At 36.2% G+C, this 26,846-nt stretch overlaps 1 protein-coding gene across 8 annotated transcripts in view; it reads right to left on the reverse strand.

The window, feature by feature from the left end:
- Window positions 1-2,592: 2,592 nt before the first annotated feature.
- The window catches only part of LOC105058230 (dipeptidyl-peptidase 5), a 28,755-nt gene continuing 4,501 nt past the window's right edge, over window positions 2,593-26,846 (reverse strand). For 6 of the 8 annotated variants that reach the window (XM_010941099.2, XM_029268409.2, XM_029268412.2 and 3 more), the window contains exons 3-19: window positions 23,740-23,844; window positions 23,550-23,621; window positions 23,227-23,374; window positions 20,487-20,569; window positions 15,541-15,596; window positions 12,160-12,296; window positions 11,949-12,039; window positions 10,686-10,751; window positions 10,347-10,569; window positions 9,868-9,969; window positions 9,336-9,421; window positions 9,119-9,241; window positions 6,248-6,317; window positions 6,059-6,150; window positions 4,317-4,421; window positions 4,092-4,245; window positions 2,593-3,583 (exon numbers count right to left, since the gene is read on the reverse strand). In XM_010941099.2, the coding sequence (XP_010939401.1) occupies window positions 4,132-4,245; window positions 4,317-4,421; window positions 6,059-6,150; window positions 6,248-6,317; window positions 9,119-9,241; window positions 9,336-9,421; window positions 9,868-9,969; window positions 10,347-10,569; window positions 10,686-10,751; window positions 11,949-12,039; window positions 12,160-12,296; window positions 15,541-15,596; window positions 20,487-20,569; window positions 23,227-23,374; window positions 23,550-23,621; window positions 23,740-23,844 (1,673 nt within the window). In that variant the 3' untranslated portion in view covers window positions 2,593-3,583; window positions 4,092-4,131. The remainder of the gene's footprint in view (window positions 3,584-4,091; window positions 4,246-4,316; window positions 4,422-6,058; window positions 6,151-6,247; window positions 6,318-9,118; window positions 9,242-9,335; window positions 9,422-9,867; window positions 9,970-10,346; window positions 10,570-10,685; window positions 10,752-11,948; window positions 12,040-12,159; window positions 12,297-15,540; window positions 15,597-20,486; window positions 20,570-23,226; window positions 23,375-23,549; window positions 23,622-23,739; window positions 23,845-26,846) is intronic. The other 2 variants (XR_012137290.1, XM_073249650.1) reach the window with 2 other exon arrangements.

The following is a 26,846-nucleotide window of genomic DNA, read 5'->3' on the forward strand; positions in this document are numbered from 1 at the left end:
GCCTCAAGTTTTGATGTTTTTAATGCTCTAAACCAATGTGACATTTACTGATATCTAATTTTTGTTCATTCCCTGATACTTTGGGATGGAAAAAACCCTCCTATGCTTGAAGAAAAGTAGTTGAAAGATAAGCATTGAGCATGACTCCTTCCTATCGTAGGCATTCAATTATGTGCCTTCAGAGATCTACTCCCTCTTAAATCGATTTGAGTAAAATAGGGCCGGGGTTGAGAGAGTGATGTGATACTCTTAGGGGTTGTTTGGTTCGCAACCGAAATCAGAATGGGAATAGAAATCGAAATGACTTGGAATCAGAATCGGAATGGCCAAATCTTCCGAAATATTTGGTTCGTGACCGGAATTAAAATTGGAATCGAAATTAGAATGAAAATTCGAATCTATAGAGGAGAATAGGATTAAGTTCTATATAGATTGAGCCATTCCTATTCCACCCTGAAATCAGAATCAGAATGGGACTCTTTCCAATCAAATGGTTGAAATGGGAGTCATTCATTCTGATTTCGATTCCAGACCCCCACTTCTCCTAACCAAATACCTCTTTAGTTCAATAGTCTTGCAGTATGGAGGAAGCGGTCTCAAGTGTCATCTCAGGACTTTGATAAAGTAGGATTGAAGACTTGGCAGTAATAAGTTGTGGCGGAAAGATTCCAAGCTGGGTGAATCAAACCTTGAAGTTCTAGATCAAGAATGGGCTGTTTTGAAAATTTGATATTTGAGTTAGAAAATGTTTTAGGGCTTCGGTCAGTTGTCCAAAAATAATAATAATAATAATAATAATAATAATAATAATAATAATAATAATAATAATGATAAATCCTTGGGCTGACGTGATATTAGTACCCACTAGTCATTTGTTTCAAGAGGTAAGGGGAAATTTTTCTTTTCTTTTTTTCTTTTTTTTTCTTTAATGAACAACTTGGGGTTAGACAGACCCCTAGTTTTGAGTTTTGCTTCATCCGTATATTGGATGCTATTTGTAGGGCAACAAGTGTGACAATGCATTGATTAAAGGAACAGATACCATGATTAAGAGATTAACATCCCCATGGATGAAATAACTATAGTTCTTAGTTTGTTTTAATACAGATATCATGACCGTGGGAAGTAGTTGAGAAAACTCCAAGCCAATAGTCCCTACTTCCTAAGAGGAAAGAAATAAAAGTCCTAAAATGATTTCCATCGATAAATCCTAGTTGGAGCCTGTTTGGCTATTCCGATAATATTGGGCTGAAATTCTTATAGGATTCATGAATTGAACTATTCATTGAAGCATGATCTTATATAAACCAAACTCCATCCAGCTCATATCATGAAAAGAAAAAAAAAAAAAAAAACTTGATCGATCTTCTTTTTCTTGCTGCTCAAAGACTAGGGCCTGGGCTAAGTTTGAATGGACTCTTAGAAAATAAAAGCTAAATAGGCTAACTGACCTAATTCTTATGGAATTTGCAGTCCAATCTCATAGGAAGAGGAATTCTTTATGCACCACAGGCGGTGCAGAACCGTGCACACCGCCTGCAGTGATTGATTTACGTGCGAGATGAGGATGCGACATACGAAAAAAAAAAATTTCATCGATCTCATGCGAAAATCAATCACCATAGATGGTACATGCGATTCTGCACCATCCATCGTGCACAAGGAATTTTGCCCCATAAGAATGGCTAAAAAGGCCCTTGGGTGGTGATCTCGTTATATACTAGGAGGCAAAGAGATACGGTGAGAGACAAATGCATCGAGAATCCCATTACAAGATGTGAGAGACAGTATGTGTCAATCCCATTACAAGGAGGCTATGGGATTTCAACTAACAAGAGTCCTTTCCAAACCATCAGGGGAAATTTAAGGAACAGATAATGCATTGATTAAAGGAACAGATACCATGATTAAGAGATTAACATCCCCATGGATGAAATAACTATAGTTCTTAGTTTGTTTTAATACAGATATCATGACCGTGGGAAGTAGTTGAGAAAACTCCAAGCCAATAGTCCCTACTTCCTAAGAGGAAAGAAATAAAAGTCCTAAAATGATTTCCATCGATAAATCCTAGTTGGAGCCTGTTTGGCTATTCCGATAATATTGGGCTGAAATTCTTATAGGATTCATGAATTGAACTATTCATTGAAGCATGATCTTATATAAACCAAACTCCATCCAGCTCATATCATGAAAAAAAAAAAAAACTTGATCGATCTTCTTTTTCTTGCTGCTCAAAGACTAGAGTCTGGGCTAAGTTTGAATGGACTCTTAAAAAATAAAAGCTAAATAGGCTAACAGACCTAATTCCTATGAAATTTGCAGTCCAATCTCATAGGAAGAGGAATTCTTTGTGCACCATGGGCGGTGCAGAATCGCACACACCGTCTACAGTGATTGATTTACGTGCGAGATTAAGATGCGATATAAGAAAAAAAAATTTTCATCGATCTCATGCGAAAATCAATCACCACAGATGGTACATGCGATTCTACACCGCCCGTCATGCACAAGAAATTTTGCCCCATAAGAATGGCTAAAAAGGCCCTTGGGTGGTAATCTCGTTATATACTAGGAGGCAAAGAGATACGGTGAGAGACAAATGCATCGAGAATCCCATTACAAGATGTGAGAGACAGTATGTGTCAATCCCATTACAAGGAGGCTATGGGATTTCAACTAACAAGAGTCCTTTCCAAACCATCAGGGGAACTTTAACAGGACGTTTCTTTTAGCTCATTTAGTAATGCACGAGGAACCAATTGATTAACAGAAGCTGGCCATATATTCAGGATGGAGCACATGAAGATTCTAATGCTGACGCAAGGGGGCAGAGGAGAGCGGGTGTGTTAACGACCCAAGCTTATCTGTGTCAGGTAATGGAGTCCCTTCTAGCTGATTCACTTCAAGTATATCCTCTCTCTCCTTTCCTTTTCATCATATATGCTGACATGCTCTCTAGATCCCTTAACTCTGCAGTGGCAAGTGGTGAGCTAAAGGTCTGGCCCTCACAAATCACATTTCGTGTTGGCCGATGATTGCTTGCTGGTTGAACAGGCTGCAAAGAGTAATGGGCAATTATTCAGGCACCTAATGTGGAAAAATTGTTGCATTCAGTCTGCTCATGCTGTGAATCTTTTGAAGTCCGAAATCGTTTTCAGCCCCTCCACACTCACATACACATAGAATGATCCAAGAGGACTTGCAAATTCTGATGATGCCGGAAAATGGAAGGCCCTCTCACTTGCAGGCAGAGCCACCTTGACAGAAACAGTTCTTATGACGATTCCCATGCATCTGATCCAATCCAATTAAGATTAGAAACGATGTAGAGGTGTGCAGGGCTTTTCAATGGGGCCACAATATGAATGAAGTGACATTCCTCAGACCTTGCACATGTGGCTTTCTGTTCCTGTTAGGACCTCGTGAGAGCATCGTGTGGCAGAATGGAGTTGATGGCTAGCAAGGACAAGCCTGTTTAATGGCATCAACCACCCGGCACAATTTTTTGCAGCTCTTCTTATGCAGCCGGTCCGTCTTCACCTGTATGCAACATAATGAAATAGACCACTTCCCTAGACCCCTGTTCAGTAGATCAATCATAAAAAAAATTTTTAAAAAATTGTCTTTTTGATTTTATGCATTAATTAGATGAAACAAAATATATCACAACACTGTGTTGATGAGATCCAAGGGCGATAATACTGACCAAATAACAAGGTTCATACACCATATGGCATAATCAAAATGAAAGGTATGGCATGAGGGAACCATTGGCTTTCCAAAAGTTTCCATTTTATGGGTAACAAAGTTAACATTGTCTACTAAGCCAAAAACTGTTGAGCAAGACATGAGGATAATTTTGGCTGGTGGATGTTTGCATGGATCAATGGTTGCAACATTAAGTCCAGGTTATTATTATTGTTAATATGTTGGTTCCCCACTACCATAGATGTGCTTTGCCATCAGGTTTTGAATAATTTCAGGTTTCCCTCTCCTGTCTTTCAAGTTTCAACAATCTAGTGTGTGAGAAATTTCAAGGAAAAAAAATCTTCATGAACAAAACACCGATATTTAAGAGTTCTGCATACCTTTTTATACAAGATGTCAACATCATCAACAATCATCTGCTTAATCAAAGTTATCAATTTTAATAGGTGAAATAGCATCAGCCACTTCAAAATGTCCCACTAATCTAGCCAAAAACATCATCTGTTGCTCCAATGTGAACTTGATGTTCTCAGCCTGTGCCAAAATATTGCATCAGAAGTGCCATACTCAATGTCAACTCAAGCTAAATTTAGAGTCAGAAATACCTTGCGAAAACCATGTTGTTCTCCTTCATATTCGACTAAAGCAACAGGCAGCCCCTTTTCTTTCAAAGCTTTGTATATCTTGCGGGCCTGATCTGGTGGCACAACCTGCATGACATCAACAAACTCAGAATTGTTGATAGAAAAGGCTAACAGTAGCCCATTCTATTTGTTTTATATGGAAAGGCTAAAAGACTAGTTGCACTGATTTTTTCCCATTTCAGGTCTTGAGATCTTTTGCAAATTAATAGCAACGCATGACTGCAGAGCTTCCAAAACTAAAAATCAAAATACACAGTGAGAACATATATTTATATATATTGATTTACTTGTCTTCCGGTGCATTAATGTCTTTTCATCTTTACATCATTGCACCCTCAAAGCACCCTATTTTTTTTTTTTTTTTGATCTAGGAGGATCACCACACTCGATGTAGACCACTTTGGCTACTATAGGTTGGGTTGGACAGGATCTAAAAGCAAGATCCACCATATCGGGAGGCCAAGTTATAAGTCAAACCTTCAGAGGCCATAATTTGATCATACAACATCCGATTTTAATTATTTTTTTTTAAATAGGACAGTTTTTTGAGATCTACGACGTGACATCCCCCATTAAGCGGCAACGCCCCTAGGGATCAAGTCCAAATTCCTTCATCTGGGGCCCCAAATGGGCCGATCAAACCAAAAATTTCTCTTTTGGATAACACTTTGATTGGGCATAGCTTCCAATCCGAAAATCTGGTAGACCAATAGAAGGGAAGTTCATGTAGAAGTCGAGATCTACCTCTTAAAAAGTTTTAGCCTTTTCTAGGTTATTTCTACTAAATATATCTATTTTAGATAAAAGAGTCCCACTAGAACTAAGAAGTTCAGTCCGACCCGAATTGTTCAAGGGCAGAAATTTATTTAGAAGCTAGGAAGAGGAATTCGGCCCAAATTATATAAGGTCAAACATCACTATAATAAATAGAAGATATGTACATCATTTTTAATTAGAAAATAAAAGAATAAATAAAAGGAACTTAGGTCCTATTTTCGAAAATTCTCTCTTTCTCCACATTTCTTTGTAAGATTCGAGTTGAGCACATAAAAAGAAATCTTCCTTCTTCCCAATCTGATCATTTTTAAAATAAACTCAGCAGCTTATATCTCTTTCCATATGAAGAGATTCTGTGATCGAATGGAAAAAAAGCGCCCATGCTTTTCTTCCCGCGCACACATTACATCCCTACTAAAAAAGTTTCTGTAACAATCAATTGAATGAAACAGTAATCATCATTTGAATAGCACCATAGTAATCCATAGTGAGCTAACGTTTGAACAGCTGTAGTCACCATATAATATTGCAACAGATAGCCAGTACAACTTTTTATTATATGTTTATGAAACTTCTGCAGTATCCCTCAAAGATCTTTGAGATACATTTTAGTTTTGAAAAAAATATAGAGTACACATATGCCCAGCCATGTCGTGTCCCACCTTTTTCATTCAACAAAGCATTTCTACACCAACACAGAAATTTATCATGTACAAAGCACACACAGTGCCTTGAACCTACATGATTATGCGACTCCGACATCCCACGTGAATAAAAAAACAAAGTAGATTGTCGAGTTGCCATATGATATTAATAGCTAATCATATCAATCTTCTATGTTAAACTAAATATGTATTTGGATAAATTAACAGCCAGATAAATGCATGCCAAGTCATTGGAACAAGATTCTAAGTTCAGAGCCATACCTTGTCCTCTAGTCCTTGAAACAAAATCACCGGGCAGGTAAATTTATCAACAAAGTTAATTGGCGCCCTCTCATAATAAGCATTTTCACTCCCTGAAATGGAGAAAGTGTCTCAGTAGTTGGTTAAATTAGGATGCATTTAGTCATACATCTATATCATTGATTCATTTTACATGTTTTCACAGCTTACCCACAAGATTATCGATATAGTGGGACTCAAATTTGTGAGTTTCTGCTTTCAATGCGGACAAATCAGCAACCTGGTTTTGTGACAATATAGAAATGGTCACAATGTAAGAGCACCACACAACTTGAATAAGTCAATGTGCTTCTCCTTTCTCAAACAAAAACAGTATAACAGAGAGAGGGAGGCATTCCTTAAGTATTCACACTGAATCTTTTGAAGATATGAGTTAAAAACTGAGCTTAAGAGGTGTTGTACTTTAATTATGTACGCAACCTACTTCATGAAAAGCAAAAAATAGGGATTCTAACAGTTGTAAACAACAAATAATGAGTAATATTCTATTAGAAACATGTTCAAATTCATAGCAATTCAACTAGTTAAAATGTCAAAAGGACTTGGTTCAACAAGAAATCATTAGTAGTATAGGTTCATTGGCATTGTCAGAGAGAAACTGATCAGATATCAGAAATAGTCATTCTTATAAAGGAATATATCTGGTGTCACTGCAAGCTTTTTCACAATGTTACTCACAGAACTTTCATGATGCAACGCTCCGCATTGGAGCTTGCTTACACCATTATCACATACCCATACCATCTCAACCAATTCACCATCATCATGTCCTATATTGATGCAATGCTTAGACCTCTAATATACTAGTTCTTCATCAATGTTTTGAGAATTAGCAAGCAACCATGTCAGTTATTATAAGGCACTATAAGAGTCCACAGAAAGGCCAGTCTTTTATAAAAAATGCAAGAGAAGACTAGGATTTTCAAACTATATAGGTTTTACAAGTGGTAATAGACCTCTAAAAAGGCCTTGAACTCTGTATATGATTGGTAAAAAGACTTCGTAAATGGTGTACCTAAAAGCCTGCACATAACTGGGCAGAGAATCTAATACTAGGCTTACTTCAGCTGGTTGGCACCTCTCTCCACTTGGAGAGGTTCAGGCTTCAAAACCTGGTGGTGGCATCTCCACCATCTCTCTAAAATAAAGAAAAAGAAAGATAGACACACACGCACACACGCACGCTCCCAGAGAGAGAGAGAGAGAATTCTAGCCATCGGATGTCCAACCCTTGGCATTATATAATGACCCAAGTAGAACCATTCTAATATTCAGAATCCAGGGATTTATGGGTTGAACATCAAGGTTCCAAGTAAAAGGACTTTTCCACTTATGTGCATCCTTTTTCTTGTCTTCTTATTTGTATGGATTCCTTATGCTCTCCCCATCTTGTTTGTCTGCGTGTGGAACTTAACTTAGCATCTGGAGCAATGGAGAGTGAGAAGTGTCCTCTAGACTGATGTGCAAGAAGCAGGAAGTCTGTATTGTGCATAAGCAAATTTACATGACCACACTGGCTTTGTGTAAGAAAACTTGCATGCAATAATTGATATGGAAGCCAGGGTAGCGATCATTTATATTGGGATATAAAGATGCATACCAACAAGGAGACAATACCATGCTTACATCTGAGATATTATTGTTGCAGAGCCAAGAAAGACAAGCCTTGGCTGTCTGAAGGGATGCACATCAAATGGGTTATGTAGGGCCCAGTTGGTCTTGCACTTCATTCAATGAACCAAAAACTTGTTGCCATCATTCATTATAGAAGCGTTCCACTTATCATAAATTTGTTAACAACCTAACCAAATCCCAACATGCATGTTCCTGACTCCCCATTATTTTGTATTTCCCTTCTGGAAGATTGTCTTTCCCATTATGGTAGCCCTTGCAGTCAAATTGTATATTAAACATCTTTTTTAATCTTGAATGGTTTGTAAAACAATATACTATTCAGATGTTATAGTTTCATCTATGTAATCTTCAGAAGTCAAGTGATGCAAGTCTTATGTATTCTTGACCATTTTTTTTTATTCTCCCAGGTTCCAAGTGGACATTAAATAAACAATCCAAGTCAGACAAAGCTATTGTCAAATGCAAGCCATAGGGGCAGAAACAAGCCGAACATGAACAAAGCTAGATCTAGCTCTAGTTCGGCTCATTTAATAATCGAGCCAAGCTCAAGTTATTAACAAATAGCTGTATATATCATCCGAGGTTAGCATTTATATAGTTGGGAGTAATAATCCTGATTATATTTTAATCTTATAGTCAAAATTAATTCTACTCTCCATCATATTTTATAATAAATAATTATAAAATTAATTATTTTTATAAAAATAATTAAAATAATATATTATGTATAAATTATATATAAATTAGCATTTTGAGCAAATTTTAGTCGAGCTCGAGCAAGCTGAGCTTAGCTCTAGCTTGGCTTGTTTCTTAACTATGTAAGCCGCATCTAAGCCCCATTTTGAGGCAAACTTGACCTAACTCGTGAACAACTTGCTCATTTGCCAACCCTAGTTCGATTTAGAAGAATGTCTTAAATCCTGTAGGACGGGACTGTCTTGATTTTTTCATGGAACGGGACGCATCGCCGTCCCGCACTGTCCCAGTACTTAGGATAGATAATATCCCAAGGCATCCCGATTGAGATGCTGGGATGCTAGCGGGATGGCCCTGTCCCAACACATGGGATGGTATTCCGTCCCAATGTACCACGGGACGTCTCGCTGAAACCTGAATCCCTGAAGATCAATACTTAAGTTCCCAAGTTCTGATAGATTAGTAATGTAGTAGAATGTATATATCATGCATTCATGCCTTTGTAACTTCAGATGCAGTTAAAAGATGTACAGTCATATATCAGTAGCATATTTCATGGATATAGATTGCATTTAGTACTGAGGACCAAAAGTAGTGTCTTTCCAAAAGTTAAAACTATATAGGCAAACATATAAACACGATCTCCTTTCAGACATGTTAAATACATGAAGCATACTGCTAGCAACTTACACCATACAAAGAAGCACCCGCTTTAAATGTGTCTCTGAATGCAAGACAAGCTAATGTGGTGTATCCACCAGCTGATCTCCCAGTTATACAAAGTCGTTGTGCATCCACCTTTCCGCTTTCTGCCTGGAAAACCAAATCAGCCACTTATTTTAATGGTTTGGTTCTAATAACATAGTGTGATCACTGCAAGAAAAGAGAGACTACCAAACATAGATACCAGAAATTTAGCACTGCTGCAACAATCATTAACGTCAACAATACCCCATTGTCCCAAAAGTCTTTCTCGATATTCTCTCCCATAACCTTCAAAAAGCATATGATCAGGTAATTAACATGCTTCCATTCAAAGGCCACATTCATCATAAAAAGCTAGGCTAATAAAAATAGCTAGCATCAAAGGTCAGCCGACCAACTTAGTCCTAAGCAAGGGTTGCCATCTCGATATCTAACCCCGTACCGGTACCATCTTATCATAATGTCAGTATGCAATATGATATATAAGATGGCAAGACATACTAAGTGTCAGTACAGTATGAGACAGCATACTGGTTCATTACTAGTATGGCATGGTATGCTGGGTATGGTACGATACCAACCGGTACAGCAAACCTTTATCCTAAGGATATAGCATTAGCATGAATAGTTTTCTCTGGCGGTTCAGATGCTTTATAAGCAATCTAAATTTAGTATAAATTAGCCTGAATTATAGTACAAATAAGTTTAAAAAAAAAAAAGATTAAAGGGCAAACCAGTGCTTCCTCCATAATTAACATCAACGAAGGCCCAGCCTCGACTAGTCCAATATTGGATATTGAGATCCAGTACTCCACGTGTTTCAGATGTAGGTCCTCCTGTAGATTTATAAAAGTTCAACGTTACTGCTGCATTATTTGTGATCATGTGATCACCTTAAAACAACACACTTCAGCCATACAGATCTAACATGTTTTTCCCTAAACATTAACAAGCATTCAAACACCTTCACATGCATAACAAAGTCTAGCAGCACTTTTGCAGATTCATTCATGCGAATGCATCTCAATTTGGGTATGGCCATACACATGGCAACTCAAAATATATAAATCCTTCTAGTTTTCTTGTTCCATAATAGGTACATGTCTGAAACCAAACATAAGATAATAAATTACATTAACTCGATAACAAGCAGAAAATAATTAAAAAACAAGCGCCTGCAATTTATTTTCTATGTAAATAAACTACTGCATACCATGGCTTTTGACCAATAAGGGAGGCTTTTCATCCGGAGGAGCTTGATAAGACTCATTTTTAGGTGGGTAAAAATATGCGTAGGCATTCTGACCAGGGTTCTCTGTAGGGAACTCAATAAGTTCTGGCAAGCTAAAGTATGGTTCGTATTTAGTTATATCTGGAGAAGAAGACCATATTATTAAGAATTCAATTGCTTTTGATTGCTTTTCATCCAAGATCACCTGAAAACATAAAAAGGAGCATCAGAGTGCCACAAATTCATAGAAAAGAACCAGTAATTGCAAATATCTTCCATTCCAATAAAAACTGAGATTTCAGATTAAGAAGTTTGCCCAACCTTTGCAACTGACAATGGTTGTCTACCAGATGCACCTTCAACATACAGGCAGCAGGATGCAGAAACCTGCGAGAACCAGGGGGGTATCATCAGCTAATGTAATTAGGTATATTATAATTGAGCTACCTTGTTACAAGGTTTTGGTCTTCATCTGGCCAAATTAGTTCTGGTAGTTTCTTGGCTTTAGCATTTGTTTCCACAGTTTTGGTTAAAAAGCTTTAAAAAATAAAAATAATTAAAATTAGCGAAATTCAAAGATAATAAAGAAAAGACTAAATTGAAAATAGGTTAACATTTCAATGCATACTATACTTTTTTTATTTTTTTGACCTTTGGACGTATTATTTTGCTGCTTTGTAACAAAGAATTTGAATAGTCAAAAAATATGTATAAATTTGGGAAAAGCATATTTAGAGTTAAACGCATCATTTTACTAATTGGTAGCAATCAAACATAAGACAATCTAATTGGCAGTGAGATTTGAGTTTTAAAATATCTCAAATGCATCAAAAAAGTTTATTTTACTCTAACTTTGAAATGTAAAATTGAAATCATGGAATTCCGTACCGTCTGATACCGTCCGTACTGTATCATATCGGTAACGTACTGGTATGCCGAACCACCACATATCGACACAGGCCTACCGTACCATAGCACATACCGACACTAAGTGGGATTTCACAGGTATAAAGTCCGATACCAAGACGGTGAACTTTGATTGAAATATTTCTAAATGTTCTGAAAACTTGCAAAATCCAACTTTAAACAGGAGAGAAGTCTTGCAAGATCTAAAGAATGAAGGATATTAAAAAAGAATGACATATATAGCTCATATATACAATTAATTTGACCTCAATTTATTTTGGCTCAAAACCCCAAATTTGACCCTAGTTTCAGATCAATTCCTATCTAAACAAAATGTTGCGATTTCAATTTCAGAGTCTTGGGATAAAACTTCAAAACCAAGGTTGGAGTACTGCCACTGTTCTTTGTAACAGTTGCAAACCAGTGAAATATGGTACAGCTACCTACCACATCACCCTGACTCATGGTACAGTAGTTGGCACACACACACAGCAGAAGTGAGACAAACTACCATTTGTCAGTACAGTAAAATACTGAGATATGGTATGTTAGTATGGACTGGTATACAATGATACTTCAACCAATATTAAAAAACATACACTGGATAGGTATTTCATACCAAGGAACAAATTCATATGGTCAACTACTCCTAAATAGTGATAAAGATGGTGAACTAACAATGTTACTAATATCAGTGAAAGGAATATCGAGAGGTGAAAAGGAACCCTGAACATAGTCCAAAATTCCAAGGTATGATCTCCCGTTTTGCCTGCATTTCAAAAACCACAAAAGTAAGAATGATCAACTAAGCATATTCACCATAATTTGGATCGGAATTCTCTATAAATATATTTAGAAGCTTCAATAGTGAATAATTTCTTGTAGAAACCTGTAACTGCAAACTATTTTCTGATTATCCCCATCTTTTCCAACAAAGTCATAAGAGCTAATGCCAAAAACCCACAGTGCTCTAGAAAATTCAGCATTCAATGAATAAACAGGCACCACCTCATTTTTGTGCTCAATCTGTCCATAAAAGAATAAGAGTACATAAAAATTATAAACAAGATGTACTTGTCACACCATTCTTTGAAGATAAGTAAAAATTGTAGAAAGCTGCTAAAATTAGAAAATTTCCATTTCAGCATCTAGATAAATTAACATGAATTACTATACAAAATTGAGGATGCAGGTAAGCACTTGAACCTAAATAAATATTATTTAAGGTGCTAACTTTAGCTTTCATGTTTCATTTCACTATGGTTTTGTTTACACACCTTCTATATCACTTTTTCTTCAATCGATGACAGACATTCTCACACTTTTCTTTCTACTTCAGGTAGTCTTTCTTGATCTGATAAAAGAGAGAAGTAATTTCTTCCTTCAATCCGCTCAACTCGAATCTCTCAAAGATCAAAATAACAAAGAACAAAAAGAATGTTGTGGATAAAAGATGAAAACAAGTTTTTGCTGACTTCACCTTTTTAAAACATAATCTACATAACCTAAGTACAAGGCCTTCTTTTATACTAGTGAGGTCCAGCTCTACTAATTTGAATATGACTCCTCTTCTACACAAAGAGGTCAAATTTTCCCAAAGACATTAAAAAATAATAAATTGCCAAACATGGCCAAAAAGCTAGAACTCAAATCCATATCAACTTTGATTTCTTTCATGCTACCAATTTCTTTGCAGATTAGGAGATATGCTTTAGACAACAGTTACTAACTAGTAAAATGAACTTGATCAAGCATCTAAGGGTATTAAACTAAGATTTTAAATCCCATGGGATAGAGGAGCCCCATTATCTCCTTGGAACATAATGCCCCACTATCCCATCCCATCCCAGCTACAGTCTGATTGTACATATCAATAGATATCTTCCGTCTCTCTCCCCTTCTTCTTTCCTTTCTTTCTTTCTTTTCTTTTCTTCCTTTTTTTTCAACTTTCTTTTTTTTTCATTTCCTTTTTCTTTTTTTCTTATCCCTTCCTTTCTTTAATTTTTTTTCTTTTTCTTCTTCTCTCTCCTTTCTTCCTTCTTTCCTTCCTTTCTTTTTCTCCTCCCTTTCCTTCTTTCATTTTTCTTCTCCTTCTTTCCTTCCCTTTCCCCTTTCTTCATTTTCCTTTCTTTTTTTCTCTTTCTTCTTCTCTTCCTCCATGAATGAGTTTCGGAGTTCCGACTCCATCCCAACCCTATTTTCTCATAGGAATGGGATGAGATGGTCAGGATGCCCCTTGTCCCGTCAGGATGTAAAACCTTGCATTAAACAAACGCAAATTACATCCTGCACAAACCTTGATGAGCCTTATGGCCAATTGACGCATTGTAGTACCGTCAAGCCACTCGTTTTGACACTTGGATGCCCAAACAAAGAAAGATATGGCCTCCTATATTTAAGCTGCATGATCACAGCTTGGATGGGGCAACCAACCTAAGGTGGCCTCATCCTCAATAGGTATGGTGAACCTGTTCGATCATTTCTTGGTCCAATGCATCAAAATACCGACACTTTGCTTCCTGGTGATTCTTGATCTTGCTAGACTCTTGAGCTTCGTGTTTAATCTTCATATCATTCACTTCAAGTTCACATTTAGACAATTTCATTTTGCCTTTACATGGCATAAAAAGATCTTACCATTTGGTTTGCTCAACCTTTCACACCTTTCATGCATTGTATTGCTCTCGAAGTCAATGCTCACATATGACATGTTCTCAAACTCATGACTTTCAATCACTAAGAACTTCCATGTTTTCTAGCATGGATGCTCAAGCTTTTATAAGCATCTAATTTCATTATAGGAATGCATGTTTTTTTCTCATAGACCATAAAGTAGGAGACAAACTCATTGATACCAGCCTATAGCCCAAATCTCCAAGAGATGACATTGGAGGCATTAAACTACATCTCTACCTAATCCATCAATATCAATCAAGAGTCAAATTGATCTTTAATATGCTCCAAATGTTTTCCCACATATGGAGTTTCCTTCAACATCAAATTTGTATTTCTAAAATTCCCAAAGGTAAGATATGATGATCACTCTTCCCATTTTCTTAGAAACTTTGAGATTGCTTCACAAGGTGAAATATTGATTCAAGCACTTTATAATCTTAAATCTTAGCATAGAGGAAAATAATAGAGCCTAAGGATGCTGAGGCCTACTAGTGTCAGCATCCAAGGGTAAATCAATAGATTTATCAAAACCTATTATGCCTCCACCCCAGATTTAAGCTACTATTGGTGTGCTAACTTCTTTAAGAACCCTTTGCTACATCAAAATAGCTATTGTAAAGGATCACGGTGTTGCAGTTCTGCCAGTCATTTTCTTGCTGAGCATCTCCACATACTAAGACAGGCTCCATCTTGTGGGGAATTAATTTTATTGTTCAACCTCAGATCTATTATCTGTGTGTCATTTAATATAAGTCCTTCCACAGTTATATCATTTGATACTATTCCCCCAACCAAGGTTCGTTGTCTCAATATTGGATAGTAGATTGGTACCATCCTATTGTAGTGTCAATACGTGGTATGTTACGAGACGGCAAGGTGTACCATACTCAGTATGGTATGAGACTATGTATCGGTTTGGCGCTAATACAGTATGGTAGATACTGATCGATACGGCAAACGTTGTGCCTAACACCCTTTGACTATTTAATCCATCCATGATTTTGTGCTTGCAACATCTTATGCCTTCATCCATCTATTGAAAGTTCCTTCTCTTGCTTTATCATTTAGGCAACTTCATGTTGCTAAAATTTACCTCTATTGGCTTTAAGTAAATAGCGATTTTTCCACTACTCCTATATCTATCCCGATGCACTCTTTTAAATTTAAGATCTTTAAAAAAGAGTGCTTCCAAGTTTCCAATCCAAGAAAATATAAAAGAGCTTATTTAGATCAACTCATGAAGCTCCATCGAAAGTGGTCAGGTGTTCATAGATTTACTCAAGAATGTGGAATTAACCATGACAAGACCACCATCCTATGCCTAAAATCCATCTAGTTTAAATTATCATGGCAGTAATTTGTAACTGGTTATAGATATAAGACCTGTCCACATGTTGATCCTCAGACTAAGCTCACTGACTGTAGAGGTTTGAGCATAGTTTGATCAAAGGTTACAAGCAATAAGAAACATAGATAATAAATAATATACGATGCTAAAAACACATGAACAAGCACATAAACATAAACAAGAAGTTAATGGTTGAGATATGTATTGAGGTTATATAGAAAGTTTTGGACACAGAATAAGCATTACCCATTTATAAATATTCCAAAACCCACTCTTTCTATCAGTGATGAAGAACAATTCCCCTAAAAAATCAGAGAAAAGAATTTAGTAGTCAATAAGCAACACTTAACATCTTCATACATAACTATCATTATAATTTAATCAAAAAATAAATATGAGAAAAAACAAGGCTTATAAATTCAGAAAGTTATCTATTATGTGATGTTGTTATGAAAGAAAAGGCATCACAGTTTTGTCACCAGAAGTGGGCGGATCATTTGTTTGCATTTGTAGAACCATAATAGCATGGCTGTGGCAGGTCAACTTCTGAAAGATGAATTTGACAGGATGCTTGAATGCTTAAACAAGTGAACTAAAGATTTTTTTCCCCATTTTTGCTCCTTTCTGTTTGTTACTTTCCTACTAAAGGATAATTAACTAGAAGAAGTACAAGATGGAAGATGAAGGTGAAAAGGAAAAGCTCTAATGAGAGTATGATTTCTGCAGAAACCCATAAGGATAAGTTAGATATTTATCTAAATTATGCAACTTAGTTATTGCTATGGTTAAGGCTTGTTATACATGGTTGAAGTTCCAAGTATCCCAACCCATGCTACTGTATAAACCAAGGCTGAACCGGTACCAGCCGGCATGCCGGTAGCTAGCCGGTATGGTACCATATCGTACTGACATTAGAAAACCAAGAAAAAAGGGGGTGGGGGGGGGACCCCCCACCCACCAACACTAAAAACAAAAAAAAAAGAAAAAAGAAAAAAAGAAATAGGGCAGGCAGTCCGGCCAGGCCGGTTCGGGCCCTGATTTGAAAATCAGGGCCAAACTAGACTGTTTCCGCACCGGTTTGGCTCGATATGGGCCGAACCGGATGGTTCAGTCCAGTTCGGCGAACCACTATAAAGTATAAACTCTACCTACCACCTAAAGGGCCTAAACCAATTGTTGAACCAGCAACATAGTGATAGAAATATATAAAGAGGATTTTGCAGAAAATACTGATTTATTTTCATATTTGCTAAAACAGGCTGTATTTCCTTAAGAAACATTCCTTTTTAAACTTATTTAACCATTATGCGCCCCCCCCGCCCCCCCCCAGGTTGAAGCATGCTCTTCTTATAAAAAGTCACTAAGGCAGGGGTGTAATGGTCAAGTAGAGTACCAAATGGATAATCTTTTGCAGAAGAAAAATAGATGTCACCCTTCTCCACAAATTTGCCAACTGACACTTTTTTTGCAAAATTCGCAAATTAAAAATACTGAAAAGATTTTCATGATATACAGACTTTCTGCCATATGAATGGTTGATTCACTCCAACACCTGCTCCTCAAGTTTCATGGTAATCAACAGTTCCTGGTAACCATGGAAGTTCAAATCATCATGAAGTTGATCCAACCTTCGGTCAGATCATTGTAATGCCAAGTGTTAACGTGCCCCAATAGCAACACCAACTAGAGTTTCCAGAATCAAGCAACTTGGCCATTTTCCATTGCTAGAGAGGACATAAGACAGGTGATATCATGGGTTTTGTGGATTTTCTTTTGAGGGGCCTTTACAAGTCACCTGATCATTCTTACTGCAGGGGGGGAGGGGTTCCAATATTGTAACCATTCTTAGTGTAGGGGGCTTTATAAGATGGTTTTTATGAATTTTACAGATTACTTTTTCCTTACATTTTTCGCTTTCTAACTGTCTGGGGGGCAGGGGTTCCAATATAGTAACCATTCTTACAGTATCATACCCAATGCATGTTACTTTTCCATAAAAAACCCACAATCCATCAGTCTTATTTGCATATTGTGCTTTTTAACCTGAAACTGTAATATCTTTTGGCTAATTCTAAGTTGATTCCACATCATTTGGTTTACATTAAAACCTCTTAGTTTTATTTTGTTTATTAAGGCCTTAAGCACTTCTGTATTCTCCACTTCATCAAACCAGATGTTCTGCAGGGATCTTTTGTTTTAACATGGTTTTCTATGATTATTTTCACCATTCATAAACAGTCAAAACCTTCTAACTCCTTATTGACTATATTTAGGCCATTCAATTTTAGGGAGATAAGTATATAAGCCTGCTCCACAGCAATTACCTCTCTGTTTGCAACTTTCCATCTGGTTAACATCATTCAGCCTATAATGTAGATATTTTAGTGCCTTTCCTCATTTACATGTCAGGTTGCAGATTAAACTTTTGGCTTGTAGATCACTTAGACAAATTAGACTACACTATTTTTTTGATATTACACTTATTTAATTAGCTCAATTGGTTATGGTGCTAAAATTGTTTTGGTCGACTCAGCACCTTCACTTCACATGTAATGCACTTGGGAATAAAAGATTCTTCTATTCTCTGATTTATTCTATCTTTTTCTTAATAAATTCAGCTCATAAGCACAAAGCCTTAACACCCAAATATGCAAAACATATATTTTATAAAATTTCTAAGCTTATTTTATTTTCCTTTATTTATATGTTTTCTAGATTTTTGTAATCACTATGAACAACCTTCAGAGAAAAACTTAAATTGCCTTCAAAATAAAAAAAAACAATTGAGGCAATTGCAAGAAAACTGAACTAATGAAACTTGTCAAGCACAGTTTTACATTATAATTTGCACCATGCTACACCTAAATGAAATGTGCACAATAGCCAACATTATAGAGTACTAGCATAACAGTGATATTTACAAGTTTACTTCCTTAACCTATCTTAATGGTTTGGGTTTTCTAAAGTTGCCTACAATATCTAGCCACAATTTGAAACAATCTCTAGTCACTCTTTAACTACATCATCTTGCTTCCCAAGGTAAGATACTTGTCATAACAAAATCACACCTCTAAGCTAATCAATCATGTATTCCATGCTATATAATGATACAGGCACATACGGGGTACAGGCACATAGAGGCATATCCTGACGTCATGCCACATGTCTGTCCATGCTGACCATCATGAACAGCGCTTTAATCCATGCAACTATTACTCACATATTAGAATCTTCAATGGCATTTAAGGCTTTGTCCATTAGGGAGACCTCAGCAAGGTTTCATATCTCACAATATGCCCCCATATCAGTCATGAACCAATACCCTACAAGACACAGCAAGCCCCCCGTATCTACTAACTTCACAGAACCAGACAGTATAGTAAAGTGCGTATGAGTTAATATGGCATGCCATTTGAAATCTTGCTCCTCAAGAACCTTATGTCAATTAGTAGGTGCCTTCTTACAAAATAGTCTCTCTTGCCCAAAAACTATGCACATTGTTGATACAGTAATCCACTGTGTTAATGTTCCTAGCTACATCCAACTTGTGGCATTTTCCACAATCATAGATAATCTTATGATATTATCACTTTCTCACCCTACTGCTCTCACATCTTCCTCGAAACATCTCAATCTTCCATAAAACCAACAAGCATGGTATTGACTCTGACTTCAGTGTTAATGCAAGTATTCTCATGATTCAGAGATTAGTGAAAGAAATTCAGCCTCATAAACTTCTTTCCAACTCTCTAACACTGTCTTCTTTCCTCCCATACAAATGTACCATGAAAGTCATAAATCATAATGCTTATCAAGTCTCCAGCAATTCATTTCTTGATATGCAGCTGAAGCACGTTAAAATCTAACAATCAACTTATTATACTTGCACACTTTCTTGTTTTGTAATCCTTCTACATCCAGTGTTCAAAACAATCTTCTACATAAAGACCAATACTAGCTAGCACCTTCGAACAAGGCAACCGTTCAATCTTAAGATTTATGATAACTTTGAAGCTAATTTTATGAAGCTATATAATATGTCTGTACAATATATACTCATCTTTTAGCATAAGCATTGAATGTAAGAAGTATGCATGGTGGGTTATTGCTCCTGATTAAGATTTAAGAATTATTTAAATATTTTGTTCTCTCCAAAATTTCCTACTATTATATTCCTTAAGAACAATATATTCTTAAATTTGGGTTATAGGCAGGCCAGAGGAATCCATTGTTATGTTTGAGAGACACACCATGGATCTAATATCAACACTCAATGCAAAAGGGCAGACCTATATGTTTAAAAAAAAAAAACCTTGCACAACAACACATGGAACAAACTAATAATATGCCAAATAGAGTTATCCCTGTCCTATGCTACAACAATTATATTTAACTCTATGGTCATTGGTGGGTTTCTAGTTAGATGATATCCCTGAAATCTTCATGGATAGCAAGATAATGTTTTATCTAATCTTAGCACATTTGTCAATCACTAAGTTTGGTTCTTAGTTAGGGTACCAAGTGCCTTCAATTTGTCCAAGATTGGCCATATCTACCACTAGTACATGTTACAGTTGAATATGGACCCATAAGAATTTAACTTTCAGATAAAGGAAGAATCTGAGACACAGAACACAACCACACCCTACACAAATACCCAAGTCCATGTAAAATAGGTCCACTGTTAATTAAGCTAGACATACTTTGAACTACCATGACTGAGAGCTTAAACTTTGCAAAATGGACAGTAATTGAAAGACTGAAAAAATTGCCGTGGGCCGAATTCAATTCACGATGAAGCTAGGAACACAAAGTTTGTAGTGCTTATATGCAAAAATGGATACTAACAGGGTTCAACTTTGACTACAACTTCCATTACCGTAGAAAAACCTATCCATACTCAACAAGAAGAACATAAACTTAGATGTGAAATTTGTTTGGACTATGCACAAAGGATCTTTACTGGATAGGGCTATAGTCCTGCTGCATTCAAAGAGGAAAAATTTCCATGTTTTGATCTTTTTTCATTCTGAGCGACATTTAAAACTGCATGACAAAATAAGTAATAATTATGCAGCATACATTCTGGTTTTTTTGTTTTTGGAGAAGAATGAAACATACATTCTGTTAATTGAGATATTTTTAAAAAATGGTATTGCAAAATGAGAATGCAATAAAAAGTACAAACATACCATTGGAAGACCATTTGGGTTCAGTTGGAGACTCTACTAACATAGGATCTCCACCAGCAACACAAACCCGCTTGCACAAGTCACTGTAAAGAAGCATGAAGTTTTGCTTACTAAAGAAACACGATACTGGAGCAGCAGTAAGCACATGTAAAAAGCATATGGTAGACTATGATGTCTTGAAAAAATGAAGTGACAACCTTTGACTAGTGATGTATGGGCCTAATTCACTTGTGACCAAAACAAAAAAAATCATTAGAAAGATAGTAGAGCTTGACTCACTAGACCTAGGCAATTAGTGGAATAGACCAAGATCAAGCAGCTATTATGCCCAATGTCCAGGGCCAACATGCTAGACCCAAGCCTAACCTGGCCTAGTGTTGGACCTAGACTTTCCAGATTGAACTAGGCCCAGATAGAAAATTCCAAGCACGAGATCAGCCATACCTAGGGGACAAATCATAACATCCTTTTTGCAATCATAACAAAGGCAACAAAGAGAGATAGAGGGAGGGGGGAGGGAGAGAGTCAAGATGGTGGTGGCTAGAATGACTAGAGCTAGCAACAATAAAGGTGATGACAACAATGATGGGCCCTATGGGCCAAGGTCCGCTATCTTGGTACCAGGTACTGTATCGGTATCCGATATCATATCAGTACCTTACTGGTTCGGAACAGTACGATCGGTATGGTACGGTATGTATCCTGTGCTAAAATAGCTCTCAAACTATTTTTTTCAATTTTTATCTCGATACACCTCGATACAAGTTGGTATGCTTCGGTACGGGTCGATACTAAGGATGAAAGTGGATCGAATAATATCCATCCAGACCCGTTTTTGTATCCAAATATATCTGGATATGGATAGAAATTTAAGCATCCAACTATTATCTGTATTCGTGTCCATATCCATATCCATTAGACAGACAACTATCCGATCCATATCCAAATATCCAATTTTATTCGTAATCTATTTAATTTTATATAGCACTCATAAATTTTTTTAAAAAATAAATGACCATATTAATATGCTATTAACTTGATTTATCATCTATCTAATAATATCTTTACTTCTGTGGTCATAAAGTCTAATTATTCAACTTATATTTGTATTTATATGCATATTGCCAGTATCCGATTTATATCTGTATCCGCTTAAAACAAATATGGATATATTTTTATATATGATTAATATTTATATCTGTATCTGTATTCATTAAATAAAACAAATATGAATATGGATATGCTAGTATCCGATCCATATTCAATTTGTTTTCAGCCCCAGTCAGTATGCACTTTGATACGGGGTGGTAGGTCTCGATACAGAGCCGTACGCCTCAAAATGGAATGATACAGCACGATATGCCTTGGAATGGGATGGTATGGGCTTGTATCGATTCCAATGGGGTTTTGTATCGGTTTTCTCCTAGTATGATACAGTACGCCCTGCATCAAGCAATATGAGGCGGTACAGCAGACCATTGCTATGGGCCATAAGGAGAGGAAAGAGGGAAGGAGAGAATGTTGGAGGAAGAGGAGGGAGATAGGGCTACCCGATCAATGCTATTCTCCATGTGACCTGGAGATATGAGAGACATAAAGGCAAAGGTGGGAAAAGGGGACAGAAGGTAAGAGATGTTAGGAAATGAGAGCAGAGGTGAGGCGGTACAAGCTTAGACAGAGGCGGGTTCTTGGGGATAGGTAGCCAACATTATTATATTGAAGTTACTAAAAGGTATTAGTATTAAATGTCTAGTTCGATAATCATTGTTGATACATTCTAATATTCTATAACAGCCCAAGCTTTTAGGATCAAGTGGTTGGTTAACATAGCATCAAAGCCTAAATTGTTGGTTGTGGGTTCAAACACAATTGAAGTCAATTGTTTATTTAATTAACCAGGTTCTCATCTTGTCCTATCTCATGTCTCAATGCTTATTACTCCACATGAATAGCCAATGCCGTACATAAGGCGATGTCAAACTTGATAAACATTGCTGACCACTCATTTCCTAGCAGCTTAAGCTTTTGGAGTGAAATAATTTGTTAACATTAGAAATATATATGCTATTATGAGAAATGTAGTATAAGAATAGTATAATATTGAGTATATGATAGGCCAAGCCTATTCAATTAGATAGGGTCTGGCTGGAATTTCTACTCACTAATGTTCCTATCATGCCCAATTTAAGGGGCTAGCACCCTTTCCTAGGCCCACCAAATCTAAGCCAAGCAAGCCAGGACAAAAATGAAACTAAAAAAAAAAAAAAAAATCTCCACAAAGTTCTCAAAACAAAGGGCTAAAAGTAGAGAAAAATAACTAGAAATAATGAAAACAAATGCAAAAACTAAAATGTTGTGTTAAGGAAGCTCTTGACCCTATGATGTTGACTCAAACAAACTGAGGTCCAAGTTGACTCTTGGTTTCTTTGGTTTCAAAAATTCAGTCAGTGCAATTTCAAGCTATCAAGCTAAGAAAACGTGAATCAATTTCAACCTAGAAACACATGAAGAGTACTACACTTTTGCAGATAATTTAGGTTACATAATAAGTGCAAGAGAAGGTATTAGGGCCCGTAAAATACAAGTATGGAAACAATACTATGAAAATTATATCCATCTTTGTATAATTAAAGGTACTAATTATTAAGAGCAGCATAATTTTGTTTTTCTTTTCTTTTCCTCAGCTAATAGCATGGACGTAAGAATGCTAACTTCCATCATAACAAGAACCAACACTTACCCATTTTCAGAAAAATACCCAACCCAGAGTTCTGCTTTGTCCCAAGGCATGTTAGGGTGACTCCATTCAACCCATGCCATTCTCGTTTTGTTTGGATCAACTCGTGGAAAGGCATAGAAATCATTGCCACTAACAAGTTCCTTCGGTTCTTCAAGCCAGAAAATGCAAAAGGGAAAAAGAAAAAAATACAAAAAAAAAGATAATGTGATACTTGAAAATAAATTACAGAGTCAAAACAAATCAATAGCCTAGGAAGATTTTGTAGCCTATAGACATGCATATAATGTGATGAGCAAAATACAATTTGCTTAAAAATATATTACCTTGAATATTTCCATCATTCAAGTTTATAGCAACAATTGACGTAATCGGATTTAGGCTACTTTTGCGATGATCTGACAAAATAAGAAAAGAAATGAAGAAAATTATAAGGAACATAGTTTTTTGGTGGCATCAAGTATCAAATTTTACAAAAGTGCAGCAGTATAACATCAAAAATAATTTGCCACTAACCTTCCATTACAGTTAGATAACGATTGAAATGAGGATCAAAGACACCATCAGCATAACGTACTACAGATTCACTATAATCCGGAGAGATTGGTACTGGTGAGTGACCTGTTAACAAAAAAGAGAATTTCACAAGGTGACCAAAAGTAATGAAAACTAAAGTATCTCAAATGCAATGCAGTAGTTTTTGGAAAATGTCCAATGCAAGTAGGACATGCTTTTACACCAATTTGAAATTATTGCGGCCAATCCCTGAGTACGCCTGAGTCCAATGACGAGCGACTTGCAAAACAAGTCCACACTGACCGGAGCAGTGTTCGACAGGGACCCTCCGATGTCTAAGTCAGTGGAGAGTGGTGAACAAAATAATTGAAAGTAGACTTTGGCAGAGTATCAGCCCAATATATCTTACCCTTGCTGTTCCTTTACCTCCTCCTTATATAGGCAATTTGGGTGTGACTGTCTGTGACGGTTAGATACGTGGGGTCCCGCTTATCGATACTCTATCAAAGTCTACTTTCAATTATCCTATTCACCACTCCCCACTGACTTAGGCATTGAAGGGTCCTCGTCGGGCATTGCTCCGATCAGTGTGGACTTATTTTGCAGGTCGCTCATCATCAGACTGAGACGTATTCGAGAACTCAGGCATACTTGTTTAATGATCCACCACCAAATACCGATGCATAGTCGGAAGGCCGACCATGAATCGGGGGAATAGATCCGATTGTACCAACAGGAATATAAAGAAAACAAATCGTATAATATATAAGATAGTTTAGGAACACTGACTAAGGTTAAAGAATTGCTATTTATCACACACTAGGGCCGAGTAAATAACCGAAACCCGAAGAAATCCATCCAATCCACCCAATAAACATCAATTTCGGTCGGTTAAAAAACATAAATCAGGTGGAATTGGATTGGGATTTGTAAAAAATAGATTATTTACAGTCGGATCGGTTCCTACACTATTAACCCGTATGAAACTGAATCCAACCGATGTAGTATTTTATGAACTCACTTTCATTTTGGGACAGTATCATTACTTCAATACTTCATTCTAAAAAACATCGTGTCACCTATTTGGATTTATGGGAATATTAATGTTGAATTATTGATAAAAGCACATCGATTTGAGATAATTCTAAAGTGAAAGCTTTCAGAGTAGTTGCTTTCAAATAAGTAAATTTTTTTTTTCTGTTTTGTTTTATACAGATTCAAAAATAAATCCAAAATTTATAACTTATAAGGTTTAGACCTTTTTTGCATTACATGGACCAAAAAAAAAAAAGTAAATGAGCCTAAGTGGGCCAATATTGGGCTTAAAATCAATATTGGGTCAACATTAAAGCCCAAACCGACACAATCTATCCGAACCTGCTACAAATCATTCACTTCGATTTCAAACGGTTTATACATGATAAACAGTCGGCAACAGGTTAAATATTTTCTTCAACCCGATTGGGTTCGGTCAGATGAAATTTCTCTCAACCGAACCCGATCCGTGCTTAGCCCTATCATACACAAAAACACAATTATCAACATATAATATGAAAAAGAAATAAATAGATGAAGTTGTAAAGTCAGCAGCAAAGTCAGAGAACAGAATCTGTATCATTTGCCATGATGGATGGTCCAATACATGTATAGCAATAATGAGGAAGCTGCTCTTTTCTTTAGTTACCTAAATCAGAATTTCATACACATATGACTAAGTAGCTAAGAAAAGAAGATACAGGAAAGGAGATAATAACTCCAACCAACCTCTCTCTAACTGACTCAATTTACTGTATTATTTTGGCTTTGAGCATTAATTTACCACAAAAGAATAAGATTGATAAGCAGTTTTTAATCTTTATCTTTTTTGACCTAAATAGATAGAGAAATGCTGAATGATTATTGTCAAATTTTTCCAAATTCTGACTTTATATCACTGAAAGGAGAGTAGCTATTTTAAATGACAATTTGATAACTTGCAGCCATGGCTCCCTTTCAAGCTCTATCAAATCTCAATTCATCTCTTAAAGATATATTCTAAAAGATGGAATCTTCTTACACCTCATCAACTTCAAAATTGGCTCCATCCACCATCCATTTAACTCATCATACCACTTGCTTGGTACACTGCTTTGTTGGGGATTTCCATCTCTTTCTTATCTAAAGGGTTCTTCTTGGAATCTACTAGGCTAATTTGTTGGATGACCTTAACCACCCACAACATCTAAGTTTCCTGTTCGCTAATTTACCTATAACCCCCAGATCTCCACAATTATAATGTCAATGTTTTCTCTCCATTTACTCTCTGAAGCCACATGTCCTTTGCTTATATTTAGGTTTATGCTCTACTTTTTAATCTGCTTCATTTTAACACACTATCTTTCTAGCATTGTACATGTTTTCCATCTCAGTATCATTTTGCACACCCATTGCTTATTGGCGCCTCTTTTAAATATCTTTTTGTACTTTAAAAGAATATAGCAAGGTCCTCTTACTTTTCCATTGTGTATATAATGGTACCAACTCACTAGTTTACATTAATAAAATTTGTCACAGCAAAGCAGCTATCAATTGATGAGATTTAGATTTTGTAAGCATTTCATCTTTGCTGAAAGACAAGAAGTCGGGGAGACATGTAATTAGCTATTTGAAAATTGAAATATGAACACTCTTCAATAACTGTTTTCATAAAAAAGAAACAGATTGTGAAATATACTTTGTCCTAGAGTGGATTACTTATTTTTATGGAATTACCATGATATTTTACAAGATATAAAATTATTGGAATTTTTTATTTATATTCATATATACGTATAAATTTTGTAAACGTTTCATCATTGCTGAAAGATAAGAAGTTGACTAGAGATATAATTTAGTTGTTTGAACATTGAGATAATGAACATTCTTCCATAACTGGTTTCATAGAAAGGAAACGGATTGTGAAACATACTTTGTCCTGGAGCGGTCACTTGCTTTTATAAAATTAGCGTGATCTTTTGAAAGTCAAAGAATTGTTTGTGCATGTGTATGTATGTACACTTTTGTGTGGTTTTATGCAACACAACTTTACGCGTTGCTATTGCAGAATGATCATGTGAAAGATTTCAATT

Source organism: Elaeis guineensis, chromosome 15, assembly GCF_000442705.2.
Source record: "Elaeis guineensis isolate ETL-2024a chromosome 15, EG11, whole genome shotgun sequence".
Classification (NCBI taxonomy): Eukaryota; Viridiplantae; Streptophyta; class Magnoliopsida; order Arecales; family Arecaceae; genus Elaeis; species Elaeis guineensis.